Source organism: Paramisgurnus dabryanus, chromosome 23 (genome assembly GCF_030506205.2).
Source record: "Paramisgurnus dabryanus chromosome 23, PD_genome_1.1, whole genome shotgun sequence".
NCBI lineage: Eukaryota > Metazoa > Chordata > Actinopteri > Cypriniformes > Cobitidae > Paramisgurnus > Paramisgurnus dabryanus.
Genome location: NC_133359.1, coordinates 16,113,979 through 16,138,026, shown reverse-complemented (window position 1 = coordinate 16,138,026; position 24,048 = coordinate 16,113,979). Strand labels below are relative to the sequence as shown.

The window sequence follows — 24,048 nt, the reverse complement described above, 5'->3', positions numbered from 1 at the left end:
TGATTTCAATCTTTGACATGATCAGTTAATATTGAAGATATCAAGGTTATATTTTTACAGAATGCTCTTTACGTTATGTAGAATGAGTTAAATAATGTTATCTGGGTTTTTTAAATTTCTAAATAACAATAATAATCACATCAGTAAGCATGTTTTGTATCATCTAGATTACGATGTAAATGCTTTCTGTCTAAGGTAAAATAGTTATTCATGGTCCAGCATTTCCCTCCACGGAGAACTAAGCACACGGATCCCAAGGGGCTAAGAAGCTCGGTTTTCCTCCCAGTGACAGAGTGTCTGTTAGGCCGTGCAATTGAATTACAAAGCAGGAAGTGCACAGGACTAAGATCATCCACATCGAAGAGATTGTGCATGCATGTCGTGCAAATCAGGGCATGCAGGCAGAGAAACCATGTAGAGTTATTGCTGTTTATTGCAATAGGTTTTAAACGCAAAAGAGACTAAAATGAATGTGAATCGATATGTGCGTTTATGCATTATGTAACCATTTTATTTTTTCATTTCAGGTCTTGGGTACACAATAGTTGGGCAGAACAGGTTGTGCGTAAGTATGAATTTCATTATCTTAACATCACATTTCAAAATACTTATTTTTATTTGCACTGCAGTATTAAAATCCTGACCTATGCGCCTACCTAAGCCCCACCTATTGAAACAATGCATTCAACCTTTTAGTCCCGGTTGCCCTGGTTACGGCCACTTATCAAGGAGAGGTCTTAAAGATCAAACAGGTGTGGTATCCAGTTGCCGCGATCCTCCCGTTGCTATGGACCTTTGTTCGGCGCCGTGCACAGGTGCACGCCAAAGGCACGGAGCGCCGTGAGTGTACACAAAAACAAGATGCGGGGACAAAAAGCATTTTACCTCACCGCTGGTGCTATGAACTGCCCAGCGACCTATCTGTGCCTCAGGAATCGGAATGGGGGTGGGGGGCAGGTGGATGAAGGGCAGAATAGGAGGGGGTGGGCGCAGCAAGAGGTCTTTACTCTATCTACTTCTTTCCTACCGATACGAACCACTCTGAGATACACCCAGCCAGCGGGGGTCCGACACACACTCCCCCACGCACTCCCTCCGTTCATTCGCACACAATAACACAGAGTCACATGACATGGCAACTAAATATTGTCTGATCCATCTGAAGCGTTGACAGTAGCACAGAATTGAGCGATTTTTGACAATCACTCAATTTGCATGACTGTCTCAACCAACCTTTTCTTTGTAGTGTTAGGAACCAAGTGTTTGATAACTTTAGCAAACATGACGCTGCCAGGAAAGCCATACCATGCCTCCGTGTTACATTTTTACCATTTGATTAACAGGAGATGTGGCTTAACGCTAAACACACCGCTGTGTTGTATTTAGGGCGCTGACCAAAACAGACAATCGGATTTGAGCTCAATTTGTATGAGGTCATCTGACATCATTGCGACATTGTGCTGTTTAGAAAATGGCAGAATTGATTTTTGCAGCCATAAAAACAGGCTTGGACGGTTTGCCGTGGACGTACAATAGATGTAATATGATTGTAGCAAGGGAAAACATTGCCTGAATTGCAGCTTCAAGAAGGAGGTTTCGCAACGCTGTAGCACTTTCATGAATGAGGCGTCTTTAAATAGACCAGGCAATTTTCGGTGAAGTTCTGTGAAATTTGTAAACCCATCCAGCACCGTTCGTAATTACAGCGAATGAGAACAACCGTGAGTAGAATTATGTAGAGAATTATGATAGACAAATGAAGAAACGCTACCGTAGATACCTGCACTTTTACGACTGCCAGTCAACTACAATTTTATTTTTGTCAACACACCTCGGAGAAGCAGATTGGGGGGTGCAGAACAAACACGCCACCTCCACATCTCTCTAATTTCACTGTAAAATAAAAGGGAAAAACGGTAAAAGGCCGTTCGACTGGGCTCCTGGGAGAGAACATGTTCAGGTAATTAAATGTAGCTTCACTCAGCCCCCTTGTCAAGGCAATTACCTTAAATCATATGCTCTTACCCACGTTAATTACCGGGAAATCGGTCTGTACACCACCGACTGACAACCACACTCGGGCTCGAACATATTTACAACAATAACAATTATCCTATGTACCGTTACATCATTGTTCAAAACAGATGTTGCCTGTGAATTGTAACTAAAGCTATTAAAATTGAAATTTGGGGGGTATAAAGAGCTCTGTTCCTTTAAACCATGATGTCAGATGTACAGATGTTTCTTATTTTTAAATGTAGAAATATCATCCCAAGTAATCCGGCTATTTTAGATAAAATTGATAAAATTGTTAGAGGATATTGTAATTAAAATGAAATATAGAGACAGAAGACTGTGTAAAGACTGTGTATAGAGACTGTGTAAAAATTGCAGATTTGTATTAAATTAAAGCCGCAGGTGACACTTTTTGGGTTATTGTAAGTGTAAGAAATGACCGTTATATAATTATAAATCTTATTGTCAGTGTCAAAGTCGAAGAACTGTGTAGAAATGCAATGGAGATAGATAGATAGGTTTAGTACTTAGGTTAGACAGGTTTAGACAGAAAGACAGATAGATAGATACTAATAAGTACTAAAGCAACGCTATGTTAACCTAATAGGTAGGTAGGTTAGGTGGGTGGATAGACAGATAGACGGATAGACAGATAGACGGAAAGACAGATAGATAGACAAACAGACAGACACATAGGTACTAACCAGTACTAAACCTATATTAACCGAATAGATAGGTAGGTGATGGACAGACAGATAGATAGATACTAACCAGTACTAAACCTATATTAACCTAATAGATAGGTAAGTGATGGACGGACAGATAGATAGATGTATACTAACAAGTACTAAACCAACGCTATATTAACCTAATAGGTAGGTAGGTTGATGGATAGACAGATAGACAGATCGACAGAAAGACAAATAGATAGACAGACAGACACATAGGTACTAACCAGTACTAAACCTATATTAACCTAATAGATAGGTAGGTGATGGACAGACAGATATATAGATACTAACCAGTACTAAACCTATATTAACCTAACAGATAGGTAAGTGATGGACGGACTGACAGATACATAGGCACTAACCAGTACTAAACCTATATTAACCTAATAGATAGGTAGGTGATGGACAGACAGATAGATAGATACTAACCAGTACTAAACCTATATTAACCTAATAGATAGGTAAGTGATGGACGGACAGATAGATAGATGTATACTAACAAGTACTAAACCAACGCTATATTAACCTAATAGGTAGGTAGGTAGGTTGGTGGATAGACAGATAGATGGATAGAAAGATCGACGGAAAGACAGATAGATAGACAAACAGACAGACATATAGGTACTAACCAGTACTAAACCTATATTAACTTAATAGATAGGTAGGTGATGGACAGACAGATAGATACATAGGTACTAACCAGTACTAAACCTATATTAACCTAATAGATAGGTAGGTGATGGACGGACAGATGGACGGACAGATAGATAGATATATACTAACAGGTACTAAACCAACGCTATATTAACCTAATAGGTAGGTAAGTCGGTGGAGAGATGAAAAGATAGATAGACAGATAGATAGACAGACAGACAGATACATAGGTACTAACCAGTACTAAACCTATATTAACCTAATAGGTAGGTGATGGATGGACAGATAGATAGATAGATAGATAGATAGATAGATAGATAGATAGATAGATAGATAGATAGATAGATAGATAGATAGATAGATAGATAGATAGATAGATAGATACTAACCGGTACTAAACCAACGCTATATTAACCAAATAGGTAGGTTGGTGGATAGACAGATAGACGGATAGACAGATAGATGGAAAGACAGATAGATAGACAGATAGACAGACAGACACATAGGTACTAACCAGTACTAAACCTATATTAACCTACTAGATAGGTAGGTGATGGATGGACAGACAGACAGACAGACAGACAGACAGACAGACAGACAGATAGATAGATACTAACCAGTACTAAACAAACGCTATATTACCCTAATAGGCAGGTAAGTAGGTTGATGGATAGATGGATAGAAGGAAAGATGGATAGACAGATAGATTGACAGACAGACAGACAGACAGACAGACAGACAGACAGACACATAGGTACTTACCAGGACTACACCTATATTAACCTAATAGATAGATATGTGATGGGCAGACAGATAGATAGATACTAACCAGTACTAAACCAATGCTATATTAACCTAATTGGTAGGTAGGTAGGTAGGTTGGTGGATAGACAGATAGACGGAAAGATGGATAGACAGATAGATAGATAGATAGATAGATAGATAGATAGATAGATAGATAGATAGATAGATAGATAGATAGATAGATAGATAGATAGATAGATAGATAGATAGATAGATAGATAGATAGATAGATAGATAGATAGATAGATAGAAAGACAGACAGATACATAGGTACTACTTACCAGTACTAAACCTATATTAATCTAATAGCTAGGTGATGGACGGACAGATAGATACTAACCAGTACTAAACCTATATTAACCTAATAGATAGGTAAGTAGGTGGATAGACAGACGGACGTACAGACAGATAGATACTAACCAGTACTAAACCAACGCTATATTAACCTAATAGCTAGGTGGATAGACAGACAGACAGAAAGACATATAGATAGATAGACATATACTAACTAGTACTAAACCTATATTAACCTAATGGATAATTAGGTAGGTGTATAGATAGACAGACGGACGGACAGGCAGATAGATACTAACCATTACTAAACCAACGCTATATTAACCTAATAGGTAGGTAAGTAGGTTGGTGGATAGATGGATAGACAGATAGATAGAAAGACAGACAGATACATAGGTACTACTTACCAGTACTAAACCTATATTAACCTAATAGGTAGGCGATGGACGGACAAATAGATACTAACCAGTACTAAACCTATATTAACCTAATAGATGGGTAAGTAGGTGGATAGACAGACTGACGGACGGAAGGACAGAGAGATAGATACTAACCAGTACTAAACCAATATTAACCTAATAGGTAGGTGAATAGATAGACAGAAAGACAGATAGAAAGCCAGTACTAAACAAATCTATATTAAAATCATTAAGATTTGCCACTTTACATGGAAAATGAGGCTTACTGAGTGACTCACAGTATGTCAGAATCCAGGTTATAGGAGTGTTTCTATAGGGGCTTTGTACTGTAATAGAAGAACTGTGCTGTAAAACCACAGGCACACACAGTTTGCTATCCGCACAGCAGCTTTCTCAACCCCGCCCAGCAGCGCTCAGAGAAACTCAGCGAGAGAGGGCTTCAAGCATCTCTGCTTCCTTCAATAATAGAGAGAGATGGGGAGCAAACAGGAAGTGGGAAGTCACCTTTGTCCCTGTAAGTCACCCGCCTAATCAGCTCAGATCAGGGCCTGCAGATAGAGGAAAAGAGTGAGAACGGTAATAATTTTAAGGGGTGAATGAACAGACACTTAAGGTGTTTCTGCTATGTACTGTTCACTGGATGTGAAGGGAATCAAATTAGGAGGAGGGTGACGGGGGCTGTGTGGCACGGTTAGTGTGCTTCTTTAAAGAAACATATCGATCATTGATTGCCTTTGGAGAAGATTAAAGCCGTTTTGATGTACCGTAGTCACAGATAGTCATTTTGTAACATGAAAGGTCTTTTTGTCTCGAGAATGGGAATTAATGCAATAAAATAAATTATTTATTGCACATTTCTGCAGCTCTTGGCATACTCTATAAAAACAGAAACTAATTTTAATAAACTAAGAAACAAGAACAGATATCAAATTATAAAAAGCCTGTTTTGTATTGTGTGCTTACCTACGGTATATACCTGCAAACATTATCTGAATTAATTAAAATCATTGGGATTTGTGACTTTACATGGAAAATGACGTATTCGTAGTTAATGCCTGAATAATTGCATTTATTTATTTCTTAGCAGTTAGTCATTACCGACGTAGTGCATCTGCTGTGGAACATTTCCATTTAAACATCTCAATCTGACTCAAACCCTCCCCTGACAACATTTCTCTTCACTAACCAACGTCATTATCTACCTCCTTAGCTCCATAATCGTCCGCCCTAATGCATATTTTAATTGTTTTCTTCAATACCTTTCTTAACACATGAGTTGAGAAGGATAAAAGTACCATTAAACGCAAACCTCTTCATCTGCCTGACCAGCTATTCGAGGTCTCCATTAGCGAAATACGATAAATCCGTCTGACGTCTAAACTGTCATGTTCCGGTGCCTATAAAAACCTTGCTCAACAATCCAAAAAACGAAGACAATTGATTTTCCTCTGCCAAGAATGACTGTAATAAAGTTTTACAAGCATGACGAATCTCTGAGGTTATGATCTATGCACACGCTCAAAAGAAAAGGATTTTTCTCTCTCCGTTGAATCGGCTTTAGACAAATGGCTACGACAGAATAATTGGACATTAGTCTTAATTCAGATGTTATAGAAGCTGAATTGAATGCTTGCTCCTCTTGGCTGGACACCGAGCTTTTTCTCTCCACGCGCCACATTTCATTTTTCTAATTGTACTCGGTGAAAAGCGGACATGCTAAAGTGAAAAGCATAATTTAACGGGCCCTAATAAAAGATTACTATTCAACATAGGGCCCATTATTTTCCAGCTGGACTCCCGACCGCAGACAAATAGGAATGGTACTTTCACCTTTTCCCTTTTTTCTCACTTGCTCCCACTTCTCCGGTATCTTAAGTAAACGTATAAGTGCATGCGAAAACCGGTTCGTCTACTTAAGGAAAATTGGAGGAAACCAAGAATAAAAGAAGGCTGGATTTTATTCATATGAACCGAGGAGCCTATTATAGCTAATATGGTTTTTTTTAATGGGAAAAACCATAGTTGATCCGAGCTAATTTCCCGTGTGCGGCTTGGGCTCTGAAAGTAATCCATCACCTCAGTATGAGGCAGTGCCGGAGAGTGGCCACGTCTCTAATGAAGCTCTCCTTCAGAGATCTAGAGAATCGCGCTGTCAGTCTCCGCTCAATGCCATATCAAACACAATGGTCCGCCGATTGTTGCTTTCTCTTTGTACGTGCTAACCCAAGCAGGGCCTTATACAAAATGAATGGGCCGATGTAACCCTAGATTCGCAATCCCCTCCCGTCCCAAAACACCTGTCAGTCACGCTTTTGTTGTCGGGTACAGGTGAGTTTGACTGAGTACGGTGTACATGCTATATGTATTTTTGTCCGAGCTCAGCAGAGATGGATGAGAAAAAAAACGTGCTGTTTGCTTTACGCCGCGTGTGCCGTGTCACCGGTTGAAGTGTTCCTCTGATCAAATGAGCACCTTCTTTTGGACTCCATGTCTAAGGAGGGTTTTCTACCGGATTTTTGTTGCTTTGTTGGAGCCCTCCACCCTCCGGCCTGAAAGAAAAGAGAGTGTTTCTTTGGCAGAGAGGGGGTCACACTTCACTCGCCTGTGTCGGGCGAGGAAGGTAGAACTAAATGCACTCAGGCATCCTTCTTGAAATGTCACTATCAAAGGTCTAGGATGCGCGTGCACACGTGGAGAGGTTTTTTGCTAAATTACGTGCGAGCTATAAGACAGCTTCCTTGCTGTTTCTTTATAGTGCATCGATCTGTCATCTCAAACTGATGACTTCATTATTTCCCAAAAGGCTGGCGTTAGGTGGGATTAGGTTGTGGGCTTGCTTAACCGAGTGCCGTGCAGTTTATGGCTGGCTTTTATACCCAAGGCCGTTAATGTTAATTCAGCGAATGCAAACAGATCTGGCTGGAAATATATTGCTGCTTTGTTGACCGTAATTTTAAGTCTTGACACCAAGACAAGCTATTTGTCTGTCAACGCCGAATGAGAAATTGATGCGCAGCGTGACGCAATCACAGCCTATCAGGAGATATTTGATGATGTATGATATAGTGACTTGTAAGGAGGTGCAGGATTTCCGACCAATACATTTTGGTGTGATGCTGCAGATTAAGAAACCAAGTGGTTTCTTTAATATTTACAATCATATACTTTAAATTTTAACTAACATTGTGTGCTAGTTTTTGAAGAATGCAATACGGTCTGCACATCCAGACCAGCCAAAATTGGGTTCAATGAATAATAAATCGTGCTGGGCAAAGATTAATCACGATTAATCGCATACAAAATATAGGTAAATTTTTGCATATTATGTGTGTGTGTGCTGTGTGTAATTATTATGTATATTTAAACACACTCACATACATATATACATTTCAGAATATTTTTATTTATATAAATTTTATTTATTTATTTATTTATATATAATATATAAAAATATAAATAAATATATATACACATGTAAATGTTTCTTAAATACATACATGAATGTGTGTGTATTTATATACACATAATAATTACAAACAGCACACACTTGTATATTACACTAAAAATCACTTTTATTTTGTATGCGATTAATCACGATTAATCTTTGCCCAGCACTAAAATCACAGAAAAAGCAACAAAAAAGAACGCAAACTGATTAAAATGCTCCAAATATAATTTAATAGTGAAACGTTTTGACCTACAGGTCTTCATCAGTCACATAGTTTTTTGTGCTAGTCATAAATTTAATTTAATTTACCCACCAAAGTGTGATGCTGCAGATTAAGAAACCAAGTGGTATCTTAAATATTTACAATCGTATACTTTACATTTTAACAAAAATTGTAGTTTTTGAAGAATGCGAAAAGGTCTGCACATCCAAACCAGCCAGAATTGGGTTTAATGAATAATAAATAGTGCTCGGAAAAGATTAATCGCGATTAATCGCATACAAAATAAAAGTACATTTTTGAATAATATGTGTGTGTGTGTGTGTGCGGTGTGTAATTATTATGTATATTTAAACACACTCACATACATATATACATTTCAGAACATATTTATTTATATATAATTTTTTTAAATCTATATATAATTTAGAATATATAAAAATATAAATAAATATATAAATATATACACACACACACACACACACACACACATGTAAATGTTTCTTAAATACATACATGAAAATGTGTGCATTTATATATACACATAATAATCACACAGCACACAATTGTATATTATGTTAAAAATCACTTTTATTTTGTATGCGATTAATCGCGATGAATCTTTGCCCAGCACTAAATCACAGAAAAAGCAGCAAAAAATCACGCAAACTGATTAAAATGCTCCAAATATAATTTAATTGAGCAACGTTTTGACCTACAGGTCTTCATCAGTCACAATGTTTTTTCTGTGCTAGTCATAAATTTAATTTAGCATAGTTTATGTTTTTTAATATAGGCTAGGTTAAAGTCACAATGAGAGTGAAGTAGCGATTGTCTTATTATGCCCGTCATGACGTATATGTCCGAGTGAAAAGGCTTGTAGGGCGGGACTTGAATTCGTACATCGAGAATTGATTGGATTGTTGGAAATTGGATAATTTTGCTATTTGCTAATCGCTGCAATCTTTTCCCGGGCCTCGCCCACCCAGCATACCCCATGACTTGAACTAAAGAGAGATCGTTTCGAGGAGGGGAGGAGATTAGCGTTTTTGATTAAAGACAATGAAGCTCACAGATAAGTCTAATTTAGATAATTTATTAAACATACCACAAGTTTTAATTTAAATTTCATTGTGGCTATAAAACCTAATATGCAGCTTTCATAAAATCATGTAAAGAAAAAATATATTGATGTGCATCATAAAGGCATTCACAGCCAACAGCACTATACAATAATTCCTCACAAATACATTTATTTCTACCTTTATCCATAAATCTACATTTAAAGGTTTTTCATCTTGGTCCATTCTTTATTATTCACACCCAACCAGAACCCTCCAGGCACACCTGTTATTAAAACTAGAGACTTGATGGCTGAATCATCTTTCATTTTGAGCCTCATCGCACCGGGCACGAGGACATGAGGTTGCCACAGTAGCCTTCAGACACGGGCGACATTTTGCAAGGTGTGTGAAGTCTTTTCGGTGGAAAGGGCAGGTGCGCTTCAGGTAATACCACATTATGAGCTTGCGGAGTCTGGATTTTTCTGGATTCAGCAAGCTTTGGTTTAGGTTTCTTGTGAAGCTAAAAGCACACATATGGAAGGAGAGCATCGGGTTATTCAATTCAGTCTGAGCTCCTGTGAATTATGTGCAAGACATGCTGATGGTTTTATCCCAGCAGCCCCATAGGACATATATTGGGAAAGATTATAGAAAGCCTCAAGTAAATCTTGTCTCATTCCAATAAAATGACTTTATTTAGGAGTTGCCTCTGTTTATCTCCTCAGAGTAACCACACATCACAGAGAAGATGTTTGGTCGTGGTTTGGGACGCTGTGGAAGACTAGTGATTTTGTTGTTGTTCCTTTTACTTTCTGACAACAAGTCACAGTCTACCTCAGTGCCCAGGTCGCTTGACTAATGGTCTGGTTAAGCGGAGGTCACGTGACCAGATAAGAGGCTCGTCTCCGACCAGATGCGTTTGTTTTCACCTTCATTAAACCAAGCAGGTAAGTCTAAGCAAACGCTGATAATGAACTGTGTTGCGGACACGCGGCTTTTAACAATGCATCTGATTAACTGGCTTCGGTTCAGGAATTTATCAGAAAATGTTTAATAAATTGAGTGTTAATTTTATTTCTGCTGCATGTAGCAAATATCCCTGTAGGACCAGATTGCACGAGGCTGTTTTTTCTCGACGAAGCAACTTAAGGCTGATGTGGTCTTGTGTAGGAGGGCGATATGTTTCAAGGCCTCGAGCTCTGAGCTGATCTTTTATTCATGTAAACCTTGTACAGTTCTGATGAATCAATTATCTCCGATGCAATTCGCTTTTGTGTCGTCTGTTACATGATATGCATTGAGTATTTTTTTTTTCATTTCAAACAGATTAAAAGCATCGTACACTAAAGCTTGTCTGAACTGACTCTTTTTTTATTCTTTTATTTAACAAGGCGCATGTTGCTTGCACACAAATCGAAATAACTCCTGTTGCTTTATTAATCAAATCACCCGAGGTTATTAATCTAGTCCCTCTTAATTAACAGGCCATAGATAGGTGAATTGCAGCATTTGTAATGGCATTGTGCACATGATGGATACACACAGACCAATAAAAGCCTTTGGTAATGGCTTCGCTGTGACTATGAATATGCATTAGCCCGGCGAATGATGAACAATGAGAGTGGGTGTTACCTTCAACTCTCACCAAACGGTGTAGGATGTTGCCGTGGCAACTACCATGGCAACCCCGCGCTGAATTACTAGCCTCGGCCTTGAGAGGGGCTGTTGTCGACAATACTCCCTGCCTGCTTTTATCATGCTAAAACTATGGAGTGCAGTAGGTTATTACCACTCTATTACTTTAAGAGTAATTCATTTAATAAGATATCAGTCCTCCTCCCCGAATAAACAGCCCATTCAGGGTCAGGACGAACCGCGGATTGATCCACGTGAACTAGTTCACTGTTATTCAAAGGAAAATGGTTTGGAAATTGAGAGAGACCATTTTCATTTCCAATGATGCTTCACATTATGATCAAATCTTTCCTGGGATTCGACCCTGGTGATGGGTCAAAGGATTTCAATTACTGCTGCATAAGCTCTCAACATCCAGTGGCTGGTTTAGATGAACAGAGTTCAACAGGTTCCTCGTGGCATAATTTCCAATTGCACCCATAAGACCTCAGACAAATATTTTAGAGTAAACACAGTTTTCATTTTGAAACACAAAATAAGGTTTTAACCCTTTGATTCATGAATTATTCAATTAGTATTAGAAAAATAAGAGTAATATTATTTGTTACTAATTCAGTATCCTTTATGATTTTTAACAGACTTACACTTTAGCCAATGTAAATATTACTCCGATAAATAGTGCATGGAATATGAACATGTCAGACATACCGAACTATATATATATATATATATATATATATATATATATATATATATATATATATATATATATATATATACCCATTTAAGGTAATACGATCTCGATTTATTTTGTTCAATCTTGCACAATTAAACCTTTTATAGTTTCATAGCATAATAATCAAAAATCCCAACTGCTACCAGGAAAGAAATCCTTAAGATCTGGTAGCTGTTTTTAACTGTTTCTGAAAAAAAAATGTTCAGAAACAGCCCTCATATGCTATGTTTATATGCACAAAATTGTGTCAATCCGACTGAATTTAATACGATTGAAGTTTACGACAATACAGCTTACATGCAACCTAAATATTTCAATCTGATTTACATGTTCGTTTACCAGGGGCGTGTCTAGAGGGGGGGCATGGGGTGGCACCGCCCCCCCTTGGAATATGATTGGCCCCCCCTGGTGCCCCCCCTCCAATCTCATTGGGCCAGCTAGATTTACTGTCAACCTGAAAATGCCCACCGCACCATTGGACCAGAGAGCTGTCAATCACTGTTTGATTTGAGACTCGCGCGAAGACGAAGCGAGCAGAGTAGTTGCGCGTTTTTAAAACAGGAGGAAAGAGACACCATGACACCCACCACACCATTGGACCAGTTGTCAGACACCCACCACACCATTGGACCAGTTGTCAATCACTGTTTGATTTGAGACTCGCTCGAACGCGAAGGCGAAGCGAGCACAGTAGTTGCGCGTTTTTAAAACAGGAGGAAAAAGACACCACGACACCCACCGCACAATTGGACCAGTTGTCAATCACTGTTTGATTTGAGACTCGTGCAAACGAGAAGGAGGGCGCCCCGCCACAGACTCAACAGCCGCCACAGACTCAACACTGGCACAAATCAAAAAGATTTTCCATGATTACCATTTACATTTTATTTTACTATTTAAAACGGCTTCATGTGCTTTTGCAAGCGCTCAGCAGCGCCTCTCTCTCTCTCTCTCGCGTGCACGCTTTCTCACTGCTGCGTGCGGAACCTCGACAGTGCCTCTCTGACACTGAGTGAGGGAGTTAAAAGTTGGCGGTGTTTCCACCTGGGTTCCTCTGTTGTCTTTTCACGTAAAAGTTAACAGCCAACAGATGTTACTGACAGAGAATACGGTTGATCGAGTATTATGACTTAACGAAAGGTTAGTGTTTTCCCCCCCACACACACACACACCAGTTCTCTGTGTACGAGCTCTCTCTCTCCCTCCCTATGGTGCGGTATGCGCGGGCACGCTTAACAGTATTCTCTGATATTTTTGAATTTGCGCTGAATTGCTATGCGCGATCTACAATAAAACTATCACTCGCATTTAAAATTAAAAGCGCTCATAAACACAATCAGATGAGAAGAGCAACCTTGCATGAGACACACAGGTAATCCGAAATCACCTCGTATCAGCTCTTCAATGTAAATTGTATCAGACAATGTCACATTTAAATTAGGATTTTAGCAGTATAAAGTAACAGCTGGTTGGATTAAACACGAGGTGTTATTGGGTCGTGTTAGTCACTAGCTTAAACTCTTTCTTGTTGTCTGACAACAGAACAGATAATATGTAAAAAATAGCATTCAGTTGTGTTAAAATACAATGTAGGCTAATAAACAATGAAAGTCAGATCAGACAGAGTAGAAAAACAAAATCCTGATATGTCAGAATGTTAACTAATACCAGCTACACGCAATGTACTTAAAGGAACAGTTCACTTAATTTAAATGGTCATATACATAAACTTGTTTCAAACCTGTATGAGTTTCTTTCTTCTGCTGAACACAAAAAAGAAAAGAGTTAAGAATGTCTGTAACCAAACTCAGTTGATGGATCCCATTGACTTCATAGGAACAAAATAACATGCAGTCAATGGGGTTCATCAACTTTCTGGCTACTAAGATTCTTCAAAATATTTTATTTTGTGTTCAGCAGAAGAAAAACTCATACATGTTTGAAATAAGTTTAGGATGAGTAAATTATGACAATTTATTTAAAGTGAACTATTCTGGAACAGAACTGTTGTTTAATCCATGCAAAATACAAAAAATTAATACCATCTATATTAGAGCACGTGGCATTGCACAAGAACCATGCTTAATATTTTCTAAACCAGTATTTATTTTCATTTGAATTTTTTGATTGGCCCCCCCTGACTGGTTCTTGGTCCCCCCTGTGCCCCCCCATTTATAAAATCCTGGAATCGCCCCTGTCGTTTACATGTACATTTTACATATTCCGAACCGAACGTCTGCGCAAGCGCACAGACAGGGTTGCCAGCTTCGCCTATCAAACCCATCCCCATGGACATTCAAAACTAGCCCAAAAGAATCCCAATGACTATTCACAGTTCAAATACCAATAACTAATGAACAAAATCCTTTCATCTTTAACCCGCAGGAAAAAACAACAACCCATAGAAACAGTTTAAACCCAAATCTGAACTGAAAAAAGCAGAGGACTTGCAACGTCACCCAGCGCACAGCAACTCTCGTCGAGTTTAGACTTCATTTCTGGATAAATGTACAAAGCTTGAAGAAAGCTGTTCTTAAGAAGTTTTCAGATATAGGCAATGAAAACACAATTTTCAACAGGCACGACGCTATTTTATTGCTTTATATTGCCTGATGTTATGAAAGTACACATGGACGCCGTATAACGTTCAGCGCGTGACCCCAATACCGTTGCATGTTTCTGTGACGAGAATTATGTGAGACGTAAGTTAAAGACGTGAACATGAGCACAAATGTTCTGCGCATGTGCACAAGGTATGTTTGCATCCGATTGAGAAAATACTACGATTACATTTCTCCTGATGATCGGATAACAGATGGGCGTACAACAACCCTTTCAATACGATAGAAATTTGCATCCGATCGACCTCAATGGTTTTTCATGAATGCTTTTCGATACGATTGAGCCATCAATACGTTTACAGACGTATTATTTGGTTGCATGTAAACGTACAGTCTCTTCAGTAGAATGACTGGAATCGGGCTGTGGTTGTGCAACAGCGCCCCCTGCTGCACAAAGACAGACGGTGTCTTTGGGTCAGACGGCTTCTTAAAACAAACCTGATCTTACAGTAACACTAAAAGCATTCTGTAATGACAGTTGGGATTTTTGATTATTATGCTATGAAACTATAAAAGGTTTAATTGTGCAAGATTGAACAAAATAAATCGAGATCGTATTACCTTAAAGGGGTTTATTTTTCATTTAATACTTGCCACGTGGTTAAACAACTGGACAAGAAAGGTTAATCTGAAATATTTTATTAGCCTATATGTGCAACAATTGCGAACCTTACGTAAGACGGAGCACGCGAAAAACGGCCAAGTAAGTTACCAGGATAAGCGATGTTCCATTCATTTTAACGGATTGTAATTTTAAACTCTAAATACTGTCCTATAAAGTGTTCATCCGAAGCGCTAAATATTTATTCCATGTCACAACGCCAATGCGATGTAAGGGAGAGAGATCACAGATTAACCCGAGCCAACTGCACTTCCTACAGGACAGCTGCCACGCGCGAGTGAGCGTGCCCACCATCTGATGCTGAGGACGATTACAGGAACACGGAGTGTCACCCGTACCATGCACATGCACAGATCACTCTTTACATCAGTGTCATGAGACTGACAGTCATAATTATCAATCAAATTAAGTTTGTATCTATATAAAACAATGCACGTGTAACATTTAGCCTATTACGTAGTTACAACAACTTCAACAAGCATCAAACGACATCAATCGTGCCATTTTGCATTGTTGCAAAGCAGCTTCATAGAAAATGCACTAGACAAAATTTGTAGAAATAAGGTAAATAAATTAAAGAACACAAGAAAATTATAAAATACATAGAATACAACTATGAATGCAACAAAAATGCTTATATGAATGCAACAGCTGCAAGCTATAATTAGAGCATTGAATCCAACAGCACAACAATGAATGCAAATATATGAAATCATCACTTATTAGCTAAAGGTCGCTTTTTGTTATCACTCATAATATTCTCTGAATCTATAAAAAATTGTATACAATGGCAGAGGAAAAGTAAAATCAGTTTTACACATACGCTGGAAGATTTTGAAATCTGGAGGGCTAAACGTGGAATGTGGTACATCTGGCTTTGTTGTTAATTTGAGTTTTGAGCTCCAAGAGGAATTTACTGCTGAAATACTCATGGAATATGTATGACAATGTGGTAGCCGGAATTTGTTCCATGCATGAGCATCTGCTGTTCAAATAATGGAAATATGGTGATGATAAAACGTTTATGTACTGTATGAATCTGTGGAAGTAACTACTGTATGATCATGAGTCCTATAACTTTAAAATGCACAACCGTAAGGGTTTAGAAAGCCAGAATCTATATAAATAATAAATATATGAATATTGTGTTAAAAAAACTGAACAAAGCTTTTGAAGATAATAATTTGGTTAAAGAAATGTATAGATTGTAAGACAAATGTTTCAGAGAAAAGTGATAACATTTCCTATAATGAATAAATATTTAAAAGCCCTTCATTATTCGCTATAATAACAAAATCTTGCCTCGAGTCTGCCAAATTCATCTGGCAATGCATTTCCACAAAATTCACCTATGGAGCGGAGCTCTGGAATTTATGTTCTATTCAAAGTGTTCATTGATTTCACTAATTTAGCATTGATCATTTGACAGCATGGTTTGAAAGCCTAACAATACTGCTAAAATTGCATATTAAAATTTCAGCTTTCAGTTTTTTCTTTCATCTATAGATGGTCCCTGTTAGCAAGGACACTCACTGAGTTAGCCAACAGATGAATAAGCTAATGCTTGCCAAAACCCGCCTTCCCATATTCAGTATACTGCTGGAAAAACATATGCAAATATAACGGAGTAACATGTTTACATGTCTAAGGTTTATCTTACATGATTTACATAATAGACATTTGTAGGGCACTGTGTTAGCAGTACAAAAGGTCATGGTTTGAATCCAGGAAATACACATACTGATAAAAAATTAATCCAAAGTGGCTTTGGATAAAAGCATCTGTCAAATGCATAAATGTAAATAAATGTAAATAAAAATGTATACATTTATATCTATATTTCTTCTTCTTTTAAAGGTTAAAAGTTTGTTTCTGCAAATTTCAACTCCAAAAATTCTAAAGACTAAATTATAAGGGTGGGCTCCTGTACATCAGTGGGCCCTAGTGGGCCCTTACATTGTATATGACAACAATATAGGAGCGGTTTCCCGGACAGGGATTAGCTTAAGCCAGGACTAGGCCTTGGTTAAATAAGAAAATACAACTAGTTTTAACAAACATGCATTACTAAAAACATTACTTGTCTCTTTATTAGAATACAATCAGACAATACAGGAAATGTGTATGTAGTATTAAAAACTGTATAAAGGTATAAACTGAAGTGTCAAGAATTTAGGGTAAACTCCCCTTCCACTTGAGCAATAGCAGGCAGCTGCAGGATCTCTTAAACCTAAATAAAATTCAATCCTAATTTCCATTTCTAATCAAATGACTTTAGGACTTCAGTCTCCTCAAAAAAGCTCAAGATGTGTTTCGTCTCAAGAGAGGTCACACTAACTACTGACTGATGCCTGAAGAAGACATTTATTTCTGAAAATTATTTGTTTTTAATTTTGTGTAAATATTTCCTGTATTTTTTGTTTCTATCTTAAAAAGAGTGAAAAATAAATATGGATGGACATTAAAACTTTGCTAAAACAACAAAGCTGGTGATGGTGGCCTTTTGCACAGTACTGTATATTTACTGTACCAACAACAATGTATATATATTTATTTATAAAGCAGTAAAATACAGACATGGTCTATAGTGAGTCACCTCAGATGCAACAAAGCACCAAAATACAGTATGGTATTTAAAATAGTCAGTGTCATTTATTTATTATTACTCAGACAACCAGCGCGACCATATGACTCAGTATCATCTCACCACATCTAAAACTAAACAACAGTATTATTTAACCTAAGAGTCACGTGCAGCATTAAAGCATCTGCCTGACTGTATATTTGTACTATATAAATATATCTCTCCCTATCTCTAAAAATAATTTACTAAGACATTACAAATAAGTTAGTTTCGTTTCTTGAAAACATAACAAACTGCCACAGTGAGGGGTCAGCGTGTGACTAACCAATTATGTATGTTACCTGAATTAGTAAGATCTGTTATGTGTATCCGCCTTTTATGTTTAATGTTTTTGTATTGTTTATTAAGCGTTAAATATTAATAAAAAAGGGTGACTAACCGCAACCTTCTCCCCCATGCACACGGCACATGCCCAGTGACGTCACTGGTCAGCTGACTGGTTTGTTTTGCTGGCGAAGACTAGAGGCAAACCAACGACAGGAAGCAGACATAACGCATTAGAAATAATACGATTTCGACATTTGTAAAAATACATAACAGACCAGCATCCGTCCGAAGAGAGAAAGAGGATTAGCGGATTAGGCAAATTTGCCTAAACATACGGCATCTAACTACACATTTAAACATGCCTTCGGAAAAGACCTTTAAACAAAGGAGGACATTTGGTAAGTGCATTGAGTTCATATTAAGGCGGCGCGCGACTAATATTAAAAACAGCTTAGATGGCGTTTATTTTACAACATGACACTCTTTACATTAGACGGCTTTCTTAGAAAGTTTGTCCTTTTGTGTATTTGTGCTAACTAGTGTTTACAGCAATACTCCGCACATATACCGTCAAATATGTAAAATTAAATGTATTATTTGTCATGTATTACAAAAACCGTTTGGTATCATATAAAACAGGTCGTGTCTTGTTGCTCGCAGATAAACTGGGTTAACGTTACAAGGGTGTCGCCGTCTAAAGTCGTTATCTAAACGTAAAAATAGTACATGATCTCAATGCAGAAGTAAACTGACAATATAAATAACATGAAGAATTGGTATGACGTTATTTTCGACTTACCAAAAACCCAAATATTGTGTGTGTGTGGTCTTTGTTTAAGGCAGATGTTTGTGAAAACGCAACGCTGCAGGATTGGGGGATGGGACGCGTCGTTTAAGGTTATTTCAAAGGACTCGCGTAAACAAAACAATACCGCGAAAATAGTTTGCTTATTATTTTTTAAAACTGCGACTTTTTATATAAATTGAGTCTTTTATCATTGACGTGCGCTGTTACAGGCCCACTAAAGGCCGAGCAACGTCGTTACGAGTTGCTTTCGTTTTTCTTGTATATTGTTAATTTTCTTATGATCCCTCTGTTTATAAAAGATTAGTAAAATTGGGCAAAATAACGAACATGATTGATATTCATAACATGTTTAATAATAATAAAGTCATATTTAAGATTTATTAAAGGTACTGTACGTATACTGTACACAACATTTAAAACAACAACAACAACAAACGTTTATCGGCTTATAACAAGTAGACCCGAACAAGGCAACAACATAACAAATAGGGGTAGTTTTTTTTTTTTTACAAATAGGGGTAGTAATGTTTAGCACACAAAAACTTGCCACAATTGCTCAATCTCTTCACGTGTGCTTATACGTCACCAACACGTTCTTAACCTCAGAAAGTTTACGAAACAAACATCCAAAAGATATTATGACCTATTATTCAAATACAGAACATCCATACTACTAGTGATGTTGTGTTTCGACATCTGTCTTTAGATGTTGTCTTAGGATTTTATGGTTTCTGTACATGATGTCCTGATGTCTTTGTTCAGCTGTCACGGTACACAAAACATTTCCCTGTTTCGCTTTTACCTTCTACTTTTTAACCCATTAAGTGAAGTTTATGCGAAGCAAATCTTTTATAACCAAAAAGCAGTCTATAAACGCCTATTGCTCTATTTAGCCTAAATGAAGACGTAACTTTGTTGAAAGCTTTCTTAACTTTACCAGAAAATGGCTAAATTGCAAATATATGTCAGTTTATTTTTACTACCTTTAGCTCAATTGGGGCTCATGGGTTCGAATCCCAAACAATTGTGAGGCTAGAATGCACTTTAAGATGCATTGGATTAAACTAAACGTCTGCCAAATTCATAAATGTAAATGTACAAGAGTTGCATCTGCAATAGAGCCTTCACAGTATTAGTGACCCTGGACCACAAGACCAGTCAATAAGGGTCAGGTTTTTTTTAAATTGGGATTTATTTATCATCTGAAAGCTGATTACATTCACTTTCTATTGATGTATGGTTTGTTAGGATAGGACAATATTTGCTTGATATACAACTATTTGAAAATTTGGAGCAAATCAAAGTGCAAAAATCAAAATATTGCAGAAAACACCTTTAAAGTTGTCCAAATGAAGTCCTTGGCAACATATTACTAATAATAAATAATTTCTTTATATATATTTACGGTAGGAAAGTTACTAAACATCTTCATGGAACATGACCATCACTTAATATCATAATGTTTTTTATATAAAAATTGATAATCTTGACCCATACAATCTATTTTTGGCTATTGCTACAAATATACCCATGGTCCAGGGTCACATATTTGTTTGTATTTGTTCAGTTCCCACTGGACTATAAACAAAGGTCTTAGTTAAACACGATTAAACCTGGGCATTTATATAATTTATTGATACTAGAGACTAGTATCGATTCAGATGTTCCAGATCGATTCGATTTCGATTCACAAGCTATCAAAACGATTCGATTCCGATTCTCGATAAAGTTTTCGATTCTGGTTCTCAGGTAGGTTTTTATACTTGATTCTCGATTCAACTCAATGAATATAGATTTAATACACATACTGTATTAATAAAAAAGAACAGTGAACAGCAGTTTACAAGTGGGTAATTAAAAAAAGAAATTAAAAGCCACAACACGTCTTGCTTGCGAAATCTAAAATGCTTCCATTCCTCCGTTCAATGTTTGCGAAAATAAATATGAAAAAAAAAAATCGATTCTGCTCTTTGAGAATCGATTTTTAATCGACCACGTTTTAAAAAACGATTAATCGAAAAATTGATTTTTTTGCCCAGCCCTACTAGAGACCCATATCCAATAAAATATCTGTGCTTTAATGCGTTTGTCTATTTTGATCTGTCTGTATCTAATATCCGTTTCTACTTCCTGTCTACAGAGCAGCGGGTGGAGGATGTCAGGCTGATCCGAGAACAGCATCCCAACAAGATCCCGGTAAGCAGATTATATGCGCTTGCAGAGCTGAATAAAAAGGCTAAAATTGATAAACGGCAGTAAATGCCTCCATCCTTAATGTGGGAGGTTTGTGGGTTGTAATGTTTCCGCCAGTATGGATTCATAAGACCACAGTTTTACTTTAAGCCCCAGTGTCATTCTGGTAATGGGATATTTTCAGTGGACTTCCCATTACAATATCTCAGGAAGTTACTGTGCATTGCTAATTCATCTACTGCACATTTACCATAAAACAAGAGGAAATTAAGCCGTCAAATGTGTTTCTTTCAAAGGGAAATCAGGATAATCTCATGTAAATGCAGACATTCAAGTCTATTTACATGTTTATAGCATCTTTAAGACCTGTCTTTGGTATTAGGGCCAAGGATCTCCTTTATTGACCGCCTTCCAGGGTTATCAGTATTCATTGTTATTCAAGCTGACGGATAAATTGGCAGTCAGCTTACTGTCTGCTGAATAGACACAAACCCCCACCTAAAGTATCTTCTCTCTATTGTCGATTCATCAGTGCACATTATTTCAGAGAAAAATGTAGTCATTCATCATAAAGCATTTTTTGCATCGTTTTTGGCTGACGTCATCGAGGATTTTTTTAGCTGTTCATAAAGAAACGATTTTCAAAATGTAATCAATTTTTGTTTCAGGTGATCATTGAGAGATACAAGGGAGAGAAGCAGTTGCCAATTCTGGACAAAACAAAGTTTTTAGTCCCTGACCACGTAAACATGAGCGAACTAATTAAGATAATCAGGTAAAGTTTATTTGTTTTTATCTATATTTAATTTATGCCATATTTTGCATATGAATGTATTTATCTTTAAGGTTGCCATCTTTTCTGCAATGATCTCTGTGAACAATTGTCTCCCAATTTTCTCATTTCGAAAACTTAATCTTGAATTGAGGTTATGTTTACATGACAATGATGCAGTGAAAAACCAAAAATTTACGTACACACGACAACAGTCAAAAAATCTGGGGACTTAAACATGGAAATATTTTCATGATATGTCCCCCTTTAACACATGCACATGACATCACCGTTATCACAGATTCGTCTTACGTAGTTTACACAAAGATGGGATGAGGTTTTATTATCAAAAACTTTGTAATCCGTCTTTAAGAGTTGGCATTTGCAAGACCCCAAAACACCTTTGTCGTGTAAACGAACAGCTAAACTGCACAAAAACTAATTGTAATATAAACGACCCCTTAATCTTACGTAATTTGCTTGTTACCCCATCTTGTATTATTTGACCGTTAATATATATTTGTTTTCTGGGTGTGTGTGCCAATAGGAGACGCCTCCAGCTGAACTCAAACCAGGCTTTCTTTCTGCTTGTTAACGGTCACAGCATGGTATCTGTGTCCACGGCCATTTCTGAGGTCTACGAGCGAGAGAAAGATGAAGATGGCTTCCTGTACATGGTCTACGCCTCCCAGGAGACATTCGGAAGTGTGTAAAACGGCATACGACTTGGCTTTCGTTCAAGGACAATGATACAACTAAACCCTGAGCCCTTATGACCTCTCCTGTACATTTAGCCCTGCCTCTTTACTCCCCTCCTCCCAATAGGACTATAGGAACCAGCTGAACTTTAAGTCCTTTTGGCTTGAATCCCCATCTCAACCTTTATCCAAAGCTAAATCCTAAATGTCCGTAAAATCATAAACGTCTCAGATCTTAACATTTGTGTTGAGGAGTAACGTGCTTGTCTTTTGGTTTGTAGACCAGGTTACGGTTATCCGGATAACAATCCACTTTCCGAAAATGTACTTAACATAAACGCAAGACTAGAAGGAGAGACACGACTGGGTATAGAGATGGAGTCATGTTTTCTTCTTAGTGGTTCAATTCATACACGTCTACATGAGGTATCTAGTGTAGTGTGAAGAAGTCAGACAGTTTCAGGTTACTGAACAAGTCCATTTTAGTTTGAAGGGGTCACGTTGCTGCGAGTACGCTTTCTGGTGAAGTGCAACCCCATCGTTGCTTTAAAAAGTTTTTTTTTGGAAAGCTTATGCTCTTTATGTCGACAAGCTGTGTTTTCTGCCGATAACCATGTTTCTTTTTCTGTTGGAAGCCATGTCGCCCTCTTGAGGTTTTGCTATGTGTGTACTTGGATTCACAACATGGCTAAGACTAAGCTTGATGTATTGGCCTTGTTGACGTTTTAACACAGCCCACATAAAGTAGATGTGGTCAAAGGACAAACAAAAATGTAATTAATAACAAAAAAACCCTGCTTTGATTGTAGTGTAAGCTAAATAATGCAAGTTTAAGGAGGACAATAAAAATGTCCTAGACAATGGTACATTTTAACGCTGCCTGAGCAAATGAATGTGATTTTACTGTAACGTCATACAGTAAGACGACTGTGCCCAAGGTAGTCAGGGCAGACATCACCGCAATACAGGTGGGTCTGTAGGAAACTGTACCCAATCCAAGCGCAGTTCTGAGTTTTGCTCATGAAAGCCCTGCTTCTTTATCTGCACGCTTTTAAACTTGGTAAATTTATTAGAGAATTCTTTACGCCTTTATAAATACATAAATAACCATGAGTCTGTATGTCTTATTAATTGTACAGATCTGCTTAAATGCCTTTTATCCTGAGCGTTTGTTTCCTATTTTATTCACTTGTTCTTATTTAAAGAGATGTCTTTTTGTGATACTTAGAAATTGTGCAATTTACAAAGCAACTGTTTGAACGAGGGTTTACATCACTTGATCAACCTGTTATCAAACTTAAGCTAATTTTTGCATTTGTCCTGCTCTCAGATTTATTCACAGCAATATCACACTTCTATTTCTGTTAATATTTTAAAAAATAAAAGAGAAATATGCACCCTG

The 24,048-nt window shown here is 37.5% G+C and overlaps 1 protein-coding gene and 1 long non-coding RNA gene across 2 annotated transcripts in view; one reads left to right on the top strand and one right to left on the bottom strand.

Moving 5' to 3' along the window:
- LOC141281472 (uncharacterized) overlaps window positions 1-18,378 on the bottom strand; it is a 27,561-nt gene extending 9,183 nt beyond the window's left edge. Inside the window, exons 1-2 of the long non-coding RNA XR_012335805.1 lie at window positions 18,288-18,378; window positions 5,197-5,466 (exon numbers count right to left, since the gene is read on the bottom strand). This is a non-coding gene — a long non-coding RNA (uncharacterized lncRNA). The remainder of the gene's footprint in view (window positions 1-5,196; window positions 5,467-18,287) is intronic.
- map1lc3b (microtubule-associated protein 1 light chain 3 beta) lies at window positions 18,367-24,048 on the top strand. The gene is made up of 4 exons (XM_065271515.2): window positions 18,367-18,573; window positions 21,124-21,179; window positions 21,845-21,951; window positions 22,496-24,048. Exons 1-4 carry the CDS (start codon window positions 18,534-18,536, stop codon window positions 22,659-22,661), a joined length of 369 nt encoding a protein of 122 aa, XP_065127587.1. The 5' UTR covers window positions 18,367-18,533; the 3' UTR covers window positions 22,662-24,048.

Bases quoted from the DNA above. Each gene is read 5' to 3' on its own strand.
- map1lc3b (XM_065271515.2), top strand. From the start codon at position 18,534: ATGCCTTCGGAAAAGACCTTTAAACAAAGGAGGACATTTG. The intron at 18,574-21,123 runs GTAAGTGCATTG...TCCTGTCTACAG, and splicing joins TAAACAAAGGAGGACATTTG to AGCAGCGGGTGGAGGATGTC. The intron at 21,180-21,844 runs GTAAGCAGATTA...TTTTTGTTTCAG, and splicing joins AGCATCCCAACAAGATCCCG to GTGATCATTGAGAGATACAA.